At 38.1% G+C, this 21,353-nt stretch overlaps 1 protein-coding gene across 1 annotated transcript in view; it reads right to left on the reverse strand.

Moving 5' to 3' along the window:
• Nucleotides 1–2,403: 2,403 nt before the first annotated feature.
• Nucleotides 2,404–21,353, reverse strand: part of PRTG (protogenin) — a 120,897-nt gene continuing 101,947 nt past the window's right edge. Inside the window, exons 12-20 of the mRNA XM_044980810.1 lie at nucleotides 15,258–15,353; nucleotides 14,525–14,711; nucleotides 12,323–12,450; nucleotides 11,285–11,455; nucleotides 7,551–7,733; nucleotides 6,217–6,337; nucleotides 4,997–5,162; nucleotides 3,933–4,037; nucleotides 2,404–2,790 (exon numbers count right to left, since the gene is read on the reverse strand). Coding sequence (XP_044836745.1) covers nucleotides 2,404–2,790; nucleotides 3,933–4,037; nucleotides 4,997–5,162; nucleotides 6,217–6,337; nucleotides 7,551–7,733; nucleotides 11,285–11,455; nucleotides 12,323–12,450; nucleotides 14,525–14,711; nucleotides 15,258–15,353 — 1,544 coding nt within the window. The remainder of the gene's footprint in view (nucleotides 2,791–3,932; nucleotides 4,038–4,996; nucleotides 5,163–6,216; nucleotides 6,338–7,550; nucleotides 7,734–11,284; nucleotides 11,456–12,322; nucleotides 12,451–14,524; nucleotides 14,712–15,257; nucleotides 15,354–21,353) is intronic.

A 21,353-nucleotide genomic window follows, 5' to 3' on the forward strand; every position in this document is an offset into this window, starting at 1 on the left:
CAGTACTTTGCTGTACACTAAATATTTTGCCCGATGAGACCAAAAAATAAATCTTTGGCAAAAAGGTTTTCTTTTTCTTCAGCGAGTAGATACAAACTATTCAAAAATATTTTATCTAATACTGTATTGTTGAAGAACTACATGCTGAAGAAAAAAAAAACAAAATTACACTTGGAAGTCTTTGGAGATATCTGCTGGTAAGACATTATTACAACTTTCTTTAAAGGCTCTTGTAACAATAAGGTAGTTAAAAATTGTAGAAGCATACAACTAAACTATGCAATCAACTACTACAATCAATAGAAGCCCTATTGTTTTTTGTTAGTAACTACTTATACAATAAAATGTATTCAGCTCTTCAAATCTATAGTTTTTTAACTAATTCAATTATTTTTGGAAAATAATATGCAGTTTTCTTTTTTTTCCCCCTACAGAAAATTCTTTGGTACATTATTTTAAAGCCTTTCTTTCAACAACGCTATGAAAAGGTGAACATGTACTGTCTGGTACAGAACGAGCAAACAGTTACAAGCTAGAGATCTACAGTAACTACAGGCCGCTTCTTCAAAACATCAAAATAAAATAAATAAAAACAGAACACTAGGCTTATTGATGGCTTTTGACTCGCTTCTGACTCGTAAATAAGCAGCCAAAAGTAATTCAGATCACATAAGGGGTGAAATCTTAATGTTAATTAAGCTGATGCAAGTTTTGACACTGAGTATTTCACCCTAGCTGTTTTTCCATGACCTTACATTTTTGACATTTTGAAAAATATAAACAAATGTCTCATTTTCTTTTTCAAAATGAACTGTGGGGGGAACTGTATATGAACTAGTTTACGACATTGATGAATTCGACCCCTATCCCCACCCCGCCCATTAAAAACAAAAACATGATACCCTGTCAGTTTGCCCCAAATTTCTCTGAGGCAGGTCAAAAGTAACAAACTGTTCCCTGAGTACAGGAAAAAAAAATAACACTAGAATAACTTTAAAAGGAGGTAGTATAAAACAGGAATTGTATGGGTACAAGGCAGTATCAACATTCACCCTTTCAACAGACTTTTCAACTAAAGCTCTGTCTTTTTATTTTTCATTGAGGCCTAATTAGAGTTTTAGACTGGCATGTGGTTGAAGTCACTCCCTGAACTAAAATTCCTCACTAACAGCATCCTAAACTGAGGCAAAAAACAGGACTGCATTTTACCAACAGCTCAGACATACTGCAGAGCTGGGTAAAACTGAAATATAATTTACTAATCTCACAATTTACCCATAAAATCTAAGAAGCATTTAAGGCATCTTTCTATACTCCGAAGCAACTTTATGAATGCTAAGAAGGCATAAGGCAAAGCAGTAATTTCATTATATATAATGGAAGGCACCACTGTTATGAAGTACTGGGATACTGAAACATTCAGCATTACTTGTCTATTCTATATGTTTTTATCAGGCAGAGTTTTCACACCACTCCAAGCTGGTTGGAAGCTGAATACTAATTAATTTCACCACGCTTTCTAGCATTAATCGTCAATAAAGGAGCAGTTTTATGTCTTTGTGGGGAATCCAGCATGCCCTAGAGCCCTGTGGATTTAACATACATCTTGGCAGCAACTGCTGGCACAACAGAACTGTGTGGAAAAGGCACTGTCCTAAGCAGGCTGGGACACTGGAAGATATAGCAATCAAGTGGGAAAAAGGAGAATCCAATTACTTTTTAAAGACTCAATGTAGCTGTTTACTGAACATTTTGAAGTACTAACTCCATTATTCCCATGCTAATGCACAGTTTTCTCAAAAGTAACGGTCCTACAGTTTTCTCATTTGATGTTCTTCAGGTCAGTCATGTTAAATCATTTATCTAATCCCCTCAAGGGTCCCCTCTTTTTAAAGTCAGAGCTTCAGCTAAACTGTCTTGTTCATCTACCTATACAACTCCTTTGATTTCTCTCTCTCTCTCTCTCTCTCTCTCACACACACACACACCATACAGCAAAAAAATAAAAAATAAAATAAAATAAAATAAATCCTACTAGGAAGTATCATCAGTTATGTAGCTGAGACCAACTATAATACAAATGAGGTAAAGCAGTTGTCATTCAGAGTTTGCCATTTGGCAAACTGAGGTAGATATTCAGCAAAGGGGCCAACAGCCTTCCCTTTGCTCCAGTGATATATTTTTAACTCTAGTCAGAAATCTTTACTGACCTTTCACATTGTTTACCACTGAACATTCAAAGTGAGTGACTTTTAAGAAAAACAACAAAAAACATTCAAAAGAAATACGGAATCACCTGATGGGTTATCAGGCTTTCCACATTAAACTTTGGCTCCCTGTTCATTGTCCTTCGAACAGACATACATTGTGAGGATGTCAGGCATGACCGTCAGGATAGGTAATTCAGTTTTGTACCGTGCACTGTATCTGAAGAGATGAGGTAGAAGTCTGATCAGTAGCCAGTGGTGCCGGAGGCTCCTCACAGTTACTCAAGACAGGGTTCACGTTCACACCTGAGTCACTGCCTGCAAAGGAACTGGAGGTGCGTGGGGTGACACTTCTAACAGAAGAAAGGTGTATCTCGTCATTGGACTCATGAGAGAATCTTCCAGAGTCTCCGGTCTCATGGCTTCCTTCACTGTTTGCTGAATGCTCTGTATCAGCTACAATACTGAATGGCACCTGGAACTTGGATTGCTGGCCTGGGGAATTGGGGGAGTCATCTTCACTGATCAGTACAGTGGTGCCTGGCTGATATAAGCACACAGCTTGGACAAATCTTCTCTGAGGCTGGATAAAAACAAGGTGTGAGAGAGAGGTTAATCAACCTCTCTCAAATAGATACATGAGCAGTGCTTGTTTAATTCCCCACTCCATTTGGCTGGAATGCCTACAACAGCATTAGCTGGGAGCAACAATTTGTGCCATCCTACAGGAGGAGAAAAAGGTACAGCCCCAATTCTCTCTCATGTTTTCTTCTACAGTACTAGATGAAATACTTCATTCAACCTAATCACAGATAATGGAGGCTGATTTTCACTGGAGACCCTGTTTGTATTTTAAAGTTACATTTGTGTATCTATTTTCCCCTCCATGGATTTTCTTTCACGCAGCATGCTTATGATTGCTGCAAATATTTTACCTGAAGAAGCATCAGAAATATGCAGCTACATACCAGCTTCTGGGCAAGCTTTTGTCTGGAAGTGTATTGGAATATGTATTTTAAACATAGCTATGGACAGTCTCTATTTCTTGACTGTGTGAGAGAACAGTACAAGTCATAATGATTCCATAAACATCAGTCAGAGAAGATCCCCAGCAAGTGTAAGCTGGCATGGTTGTCCTGTAGACTTTACTATTATATGCTGCCTTTTATCCAAAGAGTGGGTGGTCAGAGCACAGTATTAGGAGCCACTGACTCTGGAGTTTCAGTTCTAGCTTTACCTCAGAGTTCCCTTTGTACTTTGGATGAGTCATTTAATGTCTCACTGTCTGTTTTCCTTCTGTAAACACAGAGATAATACTACCTACTTACTTAGCACTCAGGTTAGTGGGAGGATTATTCAACTGACGTTTATAAAGTAAGTTTCAAATTTAGTACTATATCTGTACATATGATTGTTATATGCAGGAACCCCTTCATCCACTGATGGAGTGCAGTCAGTTTTAGGTAAAACATAGCACCTGTTTAACATTAGAGAGCCACACTACACAATAGGTTAAGGGGCAGGAAATGAAGAATAACATCTCAATTTGCATTTACAAGGAGACAGTATAATGTTCATCATTTAACACCAAGACACCGAAACCATCCCCTTAGAGGCTAAGCCCTTAGTAATGCATTTTAATAACCACAAGCCTAGACATCCTTCCTTGCAATGTCATGGGACTGTACCAGGCCTTTTGTGTTCACAATAATTTGGGTAGGTTACCTCCTCTGTTTTCACCTTCTTAGAATCTTGGAAGAAGAGCCACCTTTTCTTGCAGCTGGTCTTTGAGATAGGACCATAACTGTTAATAATCAGATCAGTTCCTCCCTAAAACAGAGAGAGGGAAAGAGAGAGATAATCTTGCTTTATTAAATTAAAATGCCATGAGTTTAAAAATAAACCATAGCACAACAATAATTACAGTACCACAAATACAGCAAAACATTTCAGCTACCATTGCTTCTAGACATCACCACCACCTTGAGCTAGCATCATTGATGGGTGTGTTGTCTGTGACTGAATTAGGACTGGTTCCTGCAAACACTCTTCAGATGAACAGCTCCATTAAAGTCAGAGTACTATGTGCTGAACATACATTGAGTCAATATGACAACATATGAAACTAAGGATAACTCATGTTTGCCAGATTGGTCCCTTAGAACTGAAGTTTCACGGGGAAGGGACCATGTTTAATTATACATCTGCACAGTGGTGAGCATCCTGCCAGTACTCAAATGCTAATACATGCATTATTATACACTTGACTCTAGTAAACCTATGTCTATAAGATACATATAACCCAACGTGCTTTATCCATTAAAATATACAAAAAAGATATTGATGCACATTTTAGTACCTGCTCACATCACACTCATTTAATGGTGCTGCTTAGAACATTTATGAGCCTGAATGGACTCAGGGCTCAGATTTTTGACAAGCCCCATTTCCCGGTGCCTTGAATAGAACCCTCTGAGCCAGCAGAAGGATACTCTCAATAGTAGGCTCTTGGCCTGTGGAACATATGTCTTCTGATGCTTGGCAATCTTCAGAGCACAGTGTAAGGCATAGGCATATGGGCGGACGTTTAGCTGAAATTTATGATGAACTTACTGGCAAATTAATGTTCTCATCGGACTGCAAAACTTGTGGTTGTCCTACCTCATGTAGATTATTATTGATAAGCATTTATATTGCATATATCTTTAATGATGGGAGGCACTCAGGTGCTATCGCAATGGGCACCCTGGAAATATTTATAGACTGGAAGTGAATAAGGCTCACAGTACCTTAGCATCGACGAAGCTGTTTCCTACTATCATCGGCAATAAAGATTCTTCATTCTCTGCAATTCCTTCAGTACTCTTCCCCACCTCGTTCGCACTGGCTAATGAGATGCTGGTATGTGATAGCTGGTCAGTGCCTTGCTGCATAGTTTTAGGAGCAGACGTTTTCCTGTGCAATGTTAAGCAGGAGTATAATTGGCCCATAGATGATACATATAATATCAAGACTAATGCTTTTCACTGAAGTTTTATTAGCCAAATAATACTATAAGTTCTTGATCTTCAGCTTTTATTCGTGTGCTATTTCTAACTCATACAGAATTCAAATGCCATCGTGTGCCTTAAAATCATATTCCCCCAGGAAATCACACTGCACCGTCTGTAAATGTATATATGGAAAGTATTTCTCATGATTGATTAGTAACATTATCAAGGGGGAGTAAACAATCAAGAATATCAGAGCAGTTCTGGAGCCCGAAGAAAGCTAAGGAGACCCTCTCATCACACTTATGCTCTGCTGGACGTATATATTTTTTAAATGTATGTTTAAACTGAACTGAAAAGCTTTTTATTTTTAAATAAAAGTAACTATTAAAAATCCCCAAATCCCAAAACTATGGGTTAAGACTTACTAATTACTAATGTATTATTCCTTTTCTTACCAGCCAAGACCCATGAGTTTGTGCTCCTTTGTATTCCCTCCAGAAATTAATGACATAGGGCCAGATGGTAACTTCCACTTGCATTGGTACAAAGGAGCTAAAGTCAGCAGAGTTGGGCTCTAATTTGAGGTTCCTCCTGCCCCAAGCTTACAGAAGCTCTTACGCAGGAATACTGTAGGGTTGAGGCTCTGTGGGCTGGCTGGGGCCAAGCTGGCTGGGTAGTTGATAAATACCAAATATTCATCTGAGTCTGGAGGGAAACCTGCCGGAGACTTAATGACACTTCAAGCAGCATTAACTCCCCTTCATGTCTTCTACTGCTTCCACAGCAGAAGGGGCTTGGGTGAAGCAGGGAGGGCCAATGAAAGCAAGGGATCTGAGGGAAATACCTATCAGTGGTATGAACATGATGAAGTGAGGCTGAGAGCTTCAGAGTTGCCTCATCCAAAGCACTTGGACCGTACTCTGGTAAATAAGCATCCCTGATCGTTCACATTCATATAGGAGCAGCTGAGAATGGCTTATACAAAAGAGTTCATTTCTCCAGTAATAAAAGCATACCTGGCTTTACTGCGGTAGATCAAAATCAGGATGCAGATAAGGATGCAGGTCAGGGCTATACAAACTCCTACAACAATGCCAGTCATTGATTTCTGGTCCAGGTGGTAATAGCCAGAATAAGCTGCAGCAGAAATAACACATGGCATTTAAAGACTCACTGAGTAGTATAATCATCTCCTGTCCTTACATCTGGGAATCGATGGAGTCACAGCCACAATGCCAACAAATTCTTCTTTTCAACAGGACTTCTAGGCCTTTGCTATCATATATTTTCACATTGCTTTTGAAATAACTTGCAGTGTATATAAATGGCTTGTGGATTTCTGAACATTTTCACCTGGGAGGGCTCAATAGCATGAGGGTTTTTTTGTTTAATATATCATATTGCACCAAATCCTGGGAGCCTGTACTCTGTTTTTACTCACTAAACGAACGAGAGAGAGAGAGAGAGAGAGCGAGAGAGCAAGCGCACGAGCATGAATAGTTGCCCGAATAAGGAAAAATTCAGTTTTTGGCCCATTATGTGTAACATCTCAGTCTAGAAACAATAAAAGGCAAAAAGTACATCTCTCTGAATAACTACTGCCCTGTCCTCATCTCTCTCACACTTACAGCTTTAGAAAGCCTTCCAAATCTTGATGACCACACATAGATAAATTCCACCTAATGACAGCAGAGGGTAACTTAAAATTCCATTCACATATGAAAAAATTACTAAGAGATATAGCTTAATTTTCACAAGGTATACAATGGATACAGGCAGATGTTCACAAAAAGTACGGTAGGTGGGATGCCTTCTTTGGTAAGGACTGTTTACAGGTAGGTAATGACTCACAAAGTCTGCTCCAGGGCTGCTGGAATCCCAGGAAACAGAGGAAATTTTCACATATCTACTTAGGGAGCCATCTTGCCCCTCCTGGCTTCACCCTTGCAGGAGTTCTTACTATGACTCATCCCATGACACTAATATATCATACTAAATATGGGTCTTTAATTACATTTTAAATGCCATAAGGGAATGATCACAGATTGAAAAAATACAGACAGCTACAAAGTTGAAATTGATGGAACATTCTAAACCACATTCAAGACAAGAATGTGCATTTCAAATCATACATTCTCTGTAGCTGGGAAAAAACTGAAACCAGCAACTATGCAGACTGGGACAAAAAACTTGAAAGTGGTTTCAGTTAGAAAAAAGGTGCTGTACTCATTACGGACACAAAAAGATGTGGCTTTTGCATAATCCAGGAAATGAGCATGGGATAAAAAACAGTTACAGATCTTTTTCTCTGGTCCTTGACAATGACAGTAACTAACACATTTTTACTAACTTGTGGCATCTGCTGAATCTAATCGTTTAGGCCTTTGGTTGGACTCCGAAGTCTCCTTTGGCAGGACTGCAAGCTCCACTGCATTTGAAAAAGGTCCTTCTCCCACCTCGTTGGATGCTGCTATTTTAACAATGTAGACATTTCCAGCCACCAGGTTCTCCAGCAAAGCCATGGTTATTGCTCCTATTAAAAGATTGTTTTAAAAAAAGTTTAAGTTAGGCAAACAATGCAGGGAATTTACTGGAAGTTAGCTAGCAAGGGCTAGATTCAGTCCCTTTCTTCCTCACAACCTTTGACTCTTGTGTAGAAAAAAGAATACAACCTTTGCATCCTAACCATCAGATACAGGATTTGAAGTGAACAGTGATAATCCCTTCTCATTCTGTCTGTTGTATTCTCTTTGCACTGTATGGGTAAAGCACACACTGGTCATTCTGCTGTTACAGTAAAGAGATACAGTGATACAGTGCAGACCCAAGATTCAAGGACTGGCCACACAGAGTCAGCAAACTTAAACCTGACCCTAACAGCATTTCAGTATGACAATATTTGCATTGTGATCCATGCTCCAGGAGCTTCCCCTCATATAGTCTGCGATGAGCTCCCAGATTACAGCTCCTTCTTCACTGACATCATAATGCAAATGTGACACGGCATTGGGATGCAGGCAGCTGAACTGAAACACACAGAATCTCAGGTCGGTTTGGCAACCTGAACGAGACCGGTTTGGGCAGCATCGTCCTGTAATTTTAAAATCAATTCAACCCTATTTAGTTCCAGCCAGGTTCAGCTGATTATCATATACCCAAGCAGGACTACAAAGAAAAAGATCAGAAAAAATGTCTCTCTCACATATGAAAGCAGCCAGAAACACAGATTATATACGTGAATAGGACTCAGTCACGTAGTACTTGCACAGGCAAAACTCCTATCAGAGTCAATGAGGATTTTTCCTGCACAGGGATTGCAGACTGGTGCTTACAATTCCAACTGCTTTTTAAAATGCCATAGAAATACATTTCTGTGTTTCTTCCTGCTATAGAAATACGTTATTTTTCTTTCCAAAATAGTGGCAGCTCCAGGACCTAACGTATCCCTGTGCTTCTCCATAGATTCCACTCACTTAGCTACCCCAGCTTTTCCATAAAAAAATCCATTAGCTAAAAGCACTTGAAGTCAAATGTAAGGTATCTGTAACCATCAAGGGTGAAAGGTTATTTTTCAATACTAGAGGCTCTTTCCAGCAGCTCCTTTTGAATCAGTTGCACTTCTAAAGCAACTAACCAATTTGTGCTGATTTACTGCACACCAAGTGTGTAAAGGCTGTAACTTCTGATGCACTTCAAGTGAGTTTGGAAAAAGGGGTAAGGGGAAAAACAAACCAAGGAAGAAAGATTCTTCATGTTGCAAATAAGCAACAAACTGCAGCAACGATTCAGACTGTTATTGGCACGAGGTAGGTCAAATTAAGGATTTTTTAAATGTTGGAAAATGGATAATAATCCTCAGTGTTATTTGAAATGTACCCTTGAAGTCTGACCTGGGAAGAACTCTTAGATCTCTTGACATTTTGGAATCTTCTGCAGAAGGTTAGTTTGGGAATAAATTAGTACCAGGTGTTACATGTGACTAGCTGTTCTTGTCCAAATGAACATTAAAAATGCTACTACCTCAGCTTTCCTGCCAAGGGAGGAACATGGGACTATCATTGCATTTTCCCAAACTTCCTTTCATGCCCCCCTCAACATATCTATCACTAGACTATTTAAATCTAACCTTAAAAGAGCAGAACAGCTTGTTTTAAAGTGTCAGAAACCTGAATTATTCCCTAATCCTCAAGCTTTAACCTATCAATCAAAACACAAAATCAGTGACTGCAAAACTGATTGAGATTGATGGGTTTCCATTTGCCTGCCCTCTACAGCATTTTCAGTATGAGATCACATGAAAATGATCAGTGGTCTATTATAAAATCTACAGGTCTCCATATCCCTTGTTCTAAGTATACACAGCAAGTTTTTACTGGAAATTGCTGCTCATGGTTCCCATAGTTAAGATTGAGTTGAACTATATATTTAAAGCAGGAATTCAACCACTTAATACTATATGATGAATACAGCATGTCTTCCCCAATATTACACCACTTATACTTCAAGTACAAAATAAATGTTCTGAGATTTACAAGTAAATCTGTTAATTAGCTTATGAGTTAAAATGGGTCCTTGAAGAAATTTAGCACTGAGTGTCAGAGCATTTTTGGATTCAAATGATCTTAATAATGGGATAACATGTTCAAACCTCCACTTCTAGTCAAAACTCACTGAAATCTCAGGTATTGGCTACATTTCAAGACTTCTTTAGTATCAATCATATTTTTACTGTTATTCTTCATAGCTGAACTGTTCTCTTTGGGCAGAAGTTGATGAATAATGTTCTACTACACAGAATTTCATGGAGAACTACCACCTTTCAAAATGTCTGCCATCGCCCAATATTCTCACTGGGACTGAGGGCACAGCAGCTCTTAGTGAGTGGCTGTTTGTAGAAAAGCAGCTCTCTCCAATTGTTCTCAAAGGGGTTGTATGTCTCCATCTCCTGAAAGCATAGGGGGCATCCATCATTCCTGAAGTGCACTTGGCTTCACTCTCATTGAAAGTAATGGGACATTGAAGCCATTCTGAAAAAGGGCAAATTCTTTGTGACTTTCCCTGAGGGATGGTCTTTAGACTCGAGAGTCCAGCCTCTGCTGACAAATACATTTTCAGTTATGAAAACAAAAAGAATTAAGCCTAGATTTTTTTCCCTCAAAAGTTACCTATTGCACTACTCTGCCCTACAATTCCCTGGGTTTCTAATGCTTGTTTTAAGGATAATTACATCACTGCTGGACGTTATTTACCCTAAAACTACTGATATGTATTCTGACCTCCATTTCAATAGTTTTTCTGGGAATAATAGAAGCCTATTGTTTAGATGCAGCTCTTCAAAGAGCAAAAATCCTACTCTGTAAAAATGGCACCTTCTTACTCAGCAGATCTGCTTTCTGTTTATTCAGCGTCATCTCAGATTACTTTCGTGACAAAAATAAGCTTTATTTTTACTTTTTCTTCATGTTAGTACTACAGAGCCAATACAGCTATACAAGAGAATGAGGTGGATTATATTCTGGCTCTTGTATCATCAAAATAATTAGTTAAATTTCAGTTGCAAAATCTTTACAATTGGGGATGAGAAGCCAGAATGCTTGATGTTTGGAACCCAAATTGAGTTTGCACAGCTAACAGTCAGAATTATACAAAAAAAAAAAAAAATGGACTCCTGCAATGTCATTTTTAAAGAGTCACTTTTCACAGTAGCGTAGCACTTTAGGAACTTGAGATCTGCAGGTGTGCACTTAAAAATGAAACCTCCACTATTATCATGATGTGGAGCTGATTAAGTATAATTGGATTTATGGAAAGTTTCAGTTCATTGTACAAGCTGAATTGCAATGCACTGCAGAAGGCTTCTCTCCCCACTCATTTTGTTCTATTTACCTGTTTTAAATGTCTTTCCACCACAATCCAGTGAATAATTCTAAACTAAACACATTCAGAATTGTCATGGTATTGCCATGAATGTTAGCAGCACTTTTTTTCTTTTGTTGTTGATCACAAGACATTATGCTATTTTCAGTTCTCTTACAGTAGATTGCCACAGCTTTTCCAGCTCTAGCATTTATGATTATAGTTTACCTTCTCTGTGTAGCACTTGCCACTCTCCAGCAATCCAAGCTTTCCTAGATGCATAGAGGATAGTATAGCGAGTAACAACTGTTTCAGGACCATCAGGTGGCTTCCAGGAAACCAAAGCAGTATCATCTTCTATCAAAGTCACCTTCACTCCTAGTGGAGGGCCAGCTGGCGCTGGGAGAACAGTAACACAATATTATTAGGGTAAACACATTCATATGCACTTAAATTACTCCAAAGGAAAAAGATGTGCAGATTTTAATACCATAGCAATGTCTATAGCTAAGTTCTAAGTAGACAACTGGGCAAACGCACACCAGTGTCCTCAAAAGCCACTTTCTTTTCAGTTCAAATTTAGTCTACAGCTTAGATTTTGTAAAATCAAGCTTTTAAAAAAACCTTATGATCATGATTTTCCTTTGCATTCAAATGGAGACAGTTGTTTATAAACAAATTAACATTTCCTTTAGTGTGTGTGTCACTCAAATACTGCAGCACAGATAAGGTGAAAGTGAAACTGACTTTACTATCATAGTCCAAACTGACAAATGCAAATGCATAAACAAGCATCTCAAATAGTGAATAGGAAATTGGATTTTTAACATTGCTTTCGTTTTGATAGTTTCAGGTTTTGATAACACAGATAAAGATTTTTTCCTCCCAAAATATATGATTTAAAAGTTGACCGTCTCCCTTTAACGTGATAATTTAAAGCTCTTATTTATGTTATTTTAATCCAAATGATATTTATGGAGGAAGCAAGTTACATTTTATACTCCAACAACTGTGGATTTTCTCTCAGAATTCGTATACATTTTCTCAGCTGCAAAATGGCGAGAGTATGCAGAAATGCAGTTAGAAGGACAATCCTGACAAACAGGAGCAATAGCGAAGCAACTGGGAGACAGATGAGAGACAAAATTAACTTAACAAAAATCAAAACAGACTAGATGACAGTTTCCAGGCCCAGGCCCACTGCCTTAGAAAACTTCCTTTTTAGTACAGTACTGTTACTAGCTAACCATACCCTACTGCCCTTACCTTCTGGAAGTGTGGTATGGTAAACTACTGGACTCCAGGGACTAGACAACTGATCCACATGCAGTCGAACTGCAAACTCATACTTGGTTTTTGGTTCTAGACCTTGAACCAACATGTGAGTTTCCGACCTATACAAAAGAATTAATAAAAGATATTTAATACTAAGGGTAGCTGATGGTTTCAAATCCAGATGAGATCCCTTTGGCACTAATATGCAATTCACCCCTGTGCAGAGGACTAGGCTTGTGGACCAATTAAACCTATTCTGAGTTGTCCACCAGTGAATGTCACTCGGGGTATTTAGGGTGATGCTCATAAGTCACAGTTTATTAATCTTTAGAAGTTGGTCACCAAATTAATGAGAAATTTGGATCTGCTTTAACTCTTTGGGGCCATATTCTGCTCTCAGTGATACCTGGGTTAATTGTAATGTTCCTGACTAGCAGTACTGACATCAGTGGAGTAACTCTGAATTTACACTGGCATTACAGAGCACAGAATCTGTCTCTGGCCATTTATTTAATCTCCCGTGTACTGTCTGCATCTTCTGTGTTCAAATTTTGCAAGCCTGTATTTGAATTTTTTTATTTTTGTCAGAAATGGGAGTTTACTGCCCTGCTGCAGTTATTTTAAGTACAAGTAACAATGTGAAAATTATACCGCATCTAATTTTAAAGTCAGAGAAATGGAGAGAAATGTATTCGTAATAAAATAAAACCTAGGTTTTAAAACAGCACTCTCCTTTCCTATACACCTGTGGAATACTTTATTATTAATTAACACAATCAAAATACTTAGCACTGACAGAAGTTTTCATCGTCTAAGTCTTTTACAAGCATTAACAAAGCCTTACAGCACCCCTGTGAAAGCAGGTAAATATTAACCCCATTTTACAAATGGGAAAATTGAGGCAGGGAGATTATGGCTCAAATGCCATAAGTGATCTCTAATTTTGGATGCTCATCTGGAGACATCCAGGCTAGATTTCCAGGCATCCTGAGCACCCACAACTCCAGCTGAAGTTAAGCAGAGTTGTGGGTACTTACCACCACTGAAAAACAGCCAACATCTCACATCAGGCACCAAAACTAAAGAAAAATTTGGGACCAAGGTCATAGAGGGGTATGTCAGAACTACAAGTAGGATTTAATCCTGCCAGTGTTGCAAAGGGCAGCCCTATCCATGAGATCCACAAAAGCGCTGAGCACAGCTTGATCCTGCTGGTACAGATCCCTAGTTGTGCTCCGAGTGGAGTGTGTTACACATACACATCTCTAACAGAGTCCACAAGCATCTGGCTATGCAGAAGCAAGCAGAGGGAGTGTGATGCCACACCGGCTGCACACATGCAATCTAGGTGGCAGCAGGTGAATAGAGATGTCTCTCTCTCACCAAATTCCCCTACGCCTATCAGCTGCAACTATAGGGGCCATATGCACAGACATGGACTAGGCAGGGACCTGGCTATTTCTTGATGAGCACCATGGCCTCAAACACAGGCAGCCTTAATGGAGTAGCAGCATGTTGGAAGGCTGGCCAGCCCTTGCTGTGTGCCCATCTCAACCAGCTGGAGAGGTGACCACAGACAGACTCCCCCTCCCTGTACAGTTGCAGAGCCATGCATTCCTCTGATGCTTGTGCTGCCTCTCCATGGGAACTTGTCCCCTGCCACACAGGCAGGCTTTGGATTCTGCACCACTCCGCAGGGCTCAGTGCACTCAGTGGCACGCTGAGATCAAGCTATGTAGTTTAATTCTGGGATTAGATCACTTGACCATGTCCTATCTTTGCCAAGTTTATCTGTAAATAGCACATCGATTTCATTAACACTCTTCCAGTCTCTCTTTTCTTTGGACAAAGAAGAGCTCAGAGATACATTAAACTTCCATCACATCACTGACAAGCAACTCAACATTCATGTCCTCATTCCATGACCCAGCTACACTGCGGAGCAGGGCTGGAATCGAACACCTCTGCCTCAGTGAAGAGAAAGTGGCAGGGAGGAGACCTGGTTTGTCAACAAAGGTGAAGAACTACGGTGTTCTAATAGCACCTCCTAAAAATCAGAACTGGCAGAAGCCTGGGAAAAGTACCTGTCTTGCAGCTGGAGAGAAATATTACAGTAAGCGGTAATCACAGATGAGACAGTAAAGAGGAAGGATCCGGGGAACAAAGAATATTAACTTGCAGAACTGTACATACGTTTGAAGGTAGAGCACCAAAGAGGCATTCTGCAGCCCCACAGGATTACAGCGAATGGTGTAGTTAATGACTTGTGCAGAGGTAAATGCAGGCCTTCCCCAGTGGAGGTAGATAGATGATGAAGTGTTAGCTTTGGCATATAGGTGGTGGGGTGGTGGTGGAGGAGGAACCATACGATCACGGACAGCTGTTTAAACAAGAGAAGCAAGTTTTGTTTCATGAACTCTTTACAAATGTTGGCAGATTAAATAAATCTGGGTAGATAAGTTTGGATCCAGATCTGATATTTCCCCAAGGGTAGACGGCGCGCAGGGGTTTGGTTCAGACTGTTACATGATTTCTAGTGAAAATTAGCACCACATCAAGAAATCAGTCCCGTTAGTCTAATTAAAAATGGGTATAAAACATCAGCAGGAACAGTGGAAATATCTCTGAAAAACCATTGACGGGATGTAGGGACTAACCAGAACGACAAAGGAAGGAAGTGCTGCTTGCTATTTATCTTTCTTTTCCCAGTTGTATTTTACGTTTTATAAGTACAACAGAAGACTGTTGCTAAATGGTGCTTGGGGAGGATTTGGGGGATCTGTAGTTGTCACAAATGCTGTGATTTTTTTAAAAAAGTTTTATAAATTGATATTTTATTAGATTAAAAACACAGACACGCAGGGCTGCTATGGATCCTGAACTGCTCGGCTGTTACTAGACTGGATAATGCAGCTTCAACACTTACAGACACATCCTGGAGTACTGACTGTTTGGTCTGCCTGGTAACCTTCTTCCATGCTATTATATGCCAATAGCCTTACATGGTACTTTCTTCTGGGATCTGCACAGACAGAAAAGGAATAATTAGATTACAAACGAAGAATACAGATTTTCAAATATCTACAGAAACACTAGGATGCTGCTGTGATCCGTTTGATCCTATTACAATTCTGGTTCAAAACATGCTCACTAGAATCAGAGAGTAATTCCAATCTTGCTCCCATTGTCCTAAACCAGCGTTATGTCATAGACTTCAGTGGAGTGGGATGAATCTCAATTTCCTTCCACGGCAGTGGCTCACTCTTGTGGCTGTAATGCTGGATTTTACTGACCATTATTCAGTGCATAGAAATAACATTCAGAATATAAAGTAGGCTATTGGAGTAGAGAGTGTAGATTAATTCCAGATACTGAGATTTGTTTCTGGAGATACAGGATGGAGTGAGATGGGACAAAGACAGGAGGGTGGGACAGGAATCAACCAAGAAACAGGCAGAAATTATATGGCCGTGGGCCTCCAGAGTTTACACAGTGAATACAATAATGCTAATTAATACATCTTCTGACTTATAACACTAGCTTTTAGGGGTTTTCTTTAAAGCTGATTCTGGCTTGCTTAATGGGTCACTGTCTACCTGATTTTTTTTTTTAAGCTGATTAGTTTTTAAAACTTCTGTTTTCTAATACAGCTCCCTTTATGTCCTAATTTAAAAAAAAAATCCTTTAAACATTTTGTTCCAAGGGTTTTTCTGCTTCCCTGGTGGGTTTTAGATGGATCTTTGGGGTAGGCCTAAGAGTAATCCTACCAAACGTGCTTAGGCCTTTTCTTTCTAGCCTTTGAAAATCTTCACCAAAGTAAACAAACTGAAAAATATAGAGAAAAAGTGTATTTTTTTCTTCTAATCTCTCAGTTTTATTAAATTTGTGTGTTATTTGCAACAAGAGTGTACATAAAGTTTTCAGATTGATTTTCAAGTTGATAAGTGTCCCTTTAAGGAGTAAATATTCTGCTGCTGCTACATAAACTCTCCATTGCTATTGCTGGAATTCTTATAGTGCTATAGCATTGGGAGATCTGTTAGGATGTTTTCCTGTGTTATTGTTCGTGGATACAGGATCTATTTCCTTCCAAGAAGATTTAAGTTAAAACGGAATTTACAAGAGTGTGTTGGCCTTATCTGGTATTTTCTTCATCCTAAAATGTCTGCATCATAATTTTATTCTTTCTGAAATTAAACTATCTTCTTTTCTGTTTAAACTAGTATTTAATGCAGCCCATCTCAGACAATTTGAGTGGACTTAATTCAGTGACATTTCTTAAAACAAATATGACCCTTTGCTTAAGTTAAATCCTTAGCTCCCTCTGCAGGTCCAGTACCATCTTAACAAAATCTTGTTAACCTGAAAATTATTAAGTTATCATTACAGAAGTGTCACAATCTATATTTTGTAAAATGCTTTCATGATGGTTTTGAAATAAATGAATATATTAACTTTGGTAGATTCATATACTCAGACAATATCTAGGAGGGATTAAAGAAAAACAACAACTTTTAATGGGATTCTGTTGGGTAGGTAATGCTGCAAGTGAAGACTTTGTTTTAATTATTTTTTGTTACCAAATTTAATACAAATGATTTCATGATTTTAAGTTGTCAGTGAAAGAGTTTGTTTGGATTTAAATTCTCCCCTGCTGTGTTTAAAACAAACTTTGCAGCAAATAAGTGCATATGAGAATCAAAAAGTGAAACTGAACAATATGTTTTCACTGTCCAAGCAGAATATAATGCTACAAGTAAACAACAAACGATAAAAGGAAAATTATTTTTAAACATTCTGTCAATGTTAAATAATAAAGTGCTGTAGTAACACAGGTAAGGAATATTGTTTAATTTTTTTTAACCCGAAAATATATCTTTATAAATCTTTTAAGTCAAGTGCTATTAGTCCACAGACTACAATTAGAAAGGCAGATACAGATATCTAGATTGATTTCAAGGAAAAAAATAAAAGAAAATATGTCTGGATGGGTTTTAAAACTGGAAATTTCAGCAGAATGTCAAGATATCATGGTTGTCCCAAGTAACTAAAGGAAATGAGAAAAACATCTGAGCATTTGAAAAACCAAAAATGAGAGAGAGAGATGAACATCCGAAGTATCCAAAAGTTGAGATATACCAAATCCTAACTATTAAAACTTCTTGGCACTGAAAAATTAGGATAGGAATCTCATAAAAATGGGATCTAATTCTTTCCAGGGCTTCCTGCTTGGCCAGAAACACCAGCACATGATATTTAGGCTCCTCTGTTCTAGCTGAGAGATCTAAGAAAATTTTATTTTTTAACTTACATTTAGTTATAAGAACTTATTTCAACATCCCAGAGAATGATTTTTGTGGTGAGGTTTATAGGAGCTGTTTTTCATTTATTATTTGAATTGAGTTCTCCCATCCTTTCTTAGCAAAATCTGGAATTCAAATACTACTTAGCAGGCCTTTAAAGAGACACCATATAGCCAAGTGGTATTCAACTGACCAAGTTTCACCGTCTATCCTTTTCTTTATAAGTTCCTTCAGAAGAGACCCCTGCTGCATTTCCGCAAGACACAGGATGACAGACATGACAATCTATCATCCTGCAGAGCACCTTCAAAAACGCCTTGTGGCCTTTGAAAGTGGTCACCCAGAACTGATCATCTTCACTGTGCAATGAAGAATAGCTAAGGCCTAATATCCTGCTGAGCTGAATGAGCCTGTGAGGTCTGTTTATACTCACTGCTTTTTTCTTAACCTGAATTCCTCATTAACACTTGATAAGACTTGGGGAGTGGAGGGAGAATTTCACTGCCAAAAGTCAATAAAGTAACTTTTAAAAAACATCTTCCCGTCATACTATTTTTAATCAGACTTTTTAAAATAAAAGCATCTGCAGTAGTCTGCATCAAGTACAAAATTTAATACAATTGCTCTTACTCTGGCATAATATGAAAAGCTTCAAAGACTGATCACATAAAAAACATTATATATATATATAGAGAGAGAGAGAGAGAGAGACAGACAGACACACAAGCAATCTTATCCTTTTTAACACGGGAAGCTCTCTGAATTGTGTTTACTGTTTAAAAGCAAAGTTCTTTACATAACAAATCTGCTACACTTGAGACAGCATGGGTCAATTCCTAGCTAGGTTGTCTAGATTAAAAATTGAATCCATAATCCTTGTAGAGAGTTTACTAAGCTGCCATGCATTGCTGCATTTCACAAGACTCTAGGTTTCATGGCTGAGAAAGCACATATTGGCATTATAGCCTGTTACTACTAAAGGCTGCAGCACTATGTACTGGACTGAAACAATCTAAAAAGAGCGGAGATCAAAAAGGACAAAAGGGAAAAAAAAGATGTAAGAGGAAACAATATAAAATCACAAATTACTCTCATAATATTGGTACAATATCCAATTCAAAGGATATCTGCAAAAGATATATTGGTCAAGACTTTACCATATGCAAAACAAAGTCATCAATACCTACAGGTCTGTTTCTAGCTCAGATAAATCAGGAAAAGGAATTTTCACAATCTATTTTATGAAGGGGAAAGAAGATATTTTTGTTTTGAAATAGCTTGTATTTAGAATATGAAAGGCATTATTTGTTGGGTTGATTTACAGGCTTGAGATATGATTTATTCCTAGGTGGCAATCCCAATACAGACTTGGCATAAACACTTTTATCTTACAGTTCATCAACTGGATCAAACAGTCTTTCCCTAAAGCCAGGCATATCCTTGGAGAGAAAACAAACTTAAGGGGCTTCCTTATCTTTATCCAGTATAGGTATCCTGAACAGTTTAAACATAAATCACTGATAAAAGATTGGTGATGGCATGCCCACCTGGGGGTCTGAGAGTCTGGAGTTTAAAATATGCCATCCATGTACATTAGACAGCAATGGGGTGGCTTCAGAACCTCATAAGTCAATGCAAAACCCACAGAGGCCATCGCTCATGCACGGAAGTAACACATCCCTGCCACAAAAGATTGTTGCTATTCAGCAACAACTGGGTTTAGGGATTCACTTAACCAACTTCACACAAAATTCAGTATCTTAATTGAATTAAAAAACTGAATAGAAAGTAAAGACATTCTTTACTGGGTGTGATATATTTGAATAGTTTGATATAATTATGAACGAATGGTTTAATCTAACTCTAGAATGTTTTCACAAGTTTTACTGTAATTGTACTTTACAGTACATAAACTAGTGCATAAACTGTGAAAACATTATAGACCAGATGCTCAGATGATATTATCTGGCATAGCTCCAGAGGTCTCAGTGAAGTTATGCTGAGGATCTGGTCCATATATCTGGTACCAGCAATAAAATCAACATTAAAAAAAATATATACGACTTCAACCATAAATTGTACTTTGATAGTGAGATTTCAATAAAATAAGCATCGGCAAGAGCCAATGTGTCTAAAATACATGGATTCTTTTAAAACATATTTACTTAAATGATCCTGATAGAGATTAACCTTCTTTGCTCAAAAGTATTAATATTTAACTAGTCTTGATGTAGGACCTACAGAATCTTCTTACTAGGCTGAAAAGCTGTGCAGTTTCTGTAGGTACTTTTAGTATCTTCTGGTGAAATGATATTTTGTAATCCACATCCCTTCAATTCACCCTCCCACAAAATACCTCAGTGAGCCACTACTACTATCTGATGTTTCTCACAGGACACTAGGGGGGAGTATTCTCTCTCTTCAGCAGCTAACAGGTTTCATACAGTAAAACTACACAGCTAAATAAGGTTAACACATTTTAAAATTATGTTTACTTAAATTTTAAATTGCATTTTGGACTTTCAATTAAAAAGCATATATTATAATCTGAAATAACAGAAAATTGTGAAAGTGGTTAAAATTTCTCATAAGAGGTCTTGGTAACAAAGTTTCACTCCTGTACTTTATCTCATGCGATTCCAAAGGTGTGGTTATACCCATGCAATTCACAGTTACTAAGCATATCTATAGCTATAGCATATTATTATTACTGCTATACATGAGTTATCAAAATCAAGTAAGGGCTATAAGAAAAATCTGATTCCAGGAAGTGGTTTTTTTCTATTAAGTTATCCATATTTATTCAGTATTTCATATAACAGAATGGTCCTGATGTCTCGGCACTGAATGGTGATGGATTATACAGGAATCCAATTAAAAAGGAGCTCTCAAGTTACAGTCCTATTTTCATGGAAAGTCAATTCATTCTCCAGGAAAATGAGGGCAACATTACTATAGAATTTTACTATGCACAAGGAATCCAGAGAACTGCTGAGCATTGTGAAAAGTCAAGGAGACTTGACTTCTTGGCAATACTGCTACTCAAGTATTTTAGAGCCTGCCATGCTTTATTAAGCATAACTATTTTACAATTTACTTAACTATATCTATTGACATCAGCTCTGGTTCTCGCAAATCTTTCACTTCCCTTTTAGTGAAGCCAATCAATGTCAAAATAAAAGAGTACTCTTTACAAAACGACAGTCAGCTAGGAATCCTTGTGTCCTAAGTAAGTTTTTATAACTCTTTAAAAGACTAGATTGAATGGAAACTTTTAAAGCTACATGAAATTACCATCTAAATACTATTTAAATATACAGGGCCAAATTTTCAAACTAAGGCACCCACTTCCAAATGTACTTATTCTAAATGGTACCAGAAATGCCCTTTATTGTACACTGGTATAAAAGTAGCCAGTCTATTAATGTAAACAAGGACTTAACCACCAATGTGCCGGAACTGAGTTACAGTGTATGTGACAGAGCACCAAATTCCTTACGATGAATAACATCACAATGTTCTTATTTAGTTCCAGAGTTTCTAAAACATTGTGGCAAATAAAGAAAAATATACCAGATCACCTTACATTGTCCAAAACACACTAAGCTTCTGCTGACACTCAGTGGCCTCTGAAATGAAAGTTGAAATCCTAGCTTCTGCTGGGATATGAGCAGTGATGAGCTGCCAAAGTCTTAAGAACCGGTTCCCTACTGGTTCTT

Source organism: Mauremys mutica, chromosome 11, assembly GCF_020497125.1.
Source record: "Mauremys mutica isolate MM-2020 ecotype Southern chromosome 11, ASM2049712v1, whole genome shotgun sequence".
Classification (NCBI taxonomy): Eukaryota; Metazoa; Chordata; order Testudines; family Geoemydidae; genus Mauremys; species Mauremys mutica.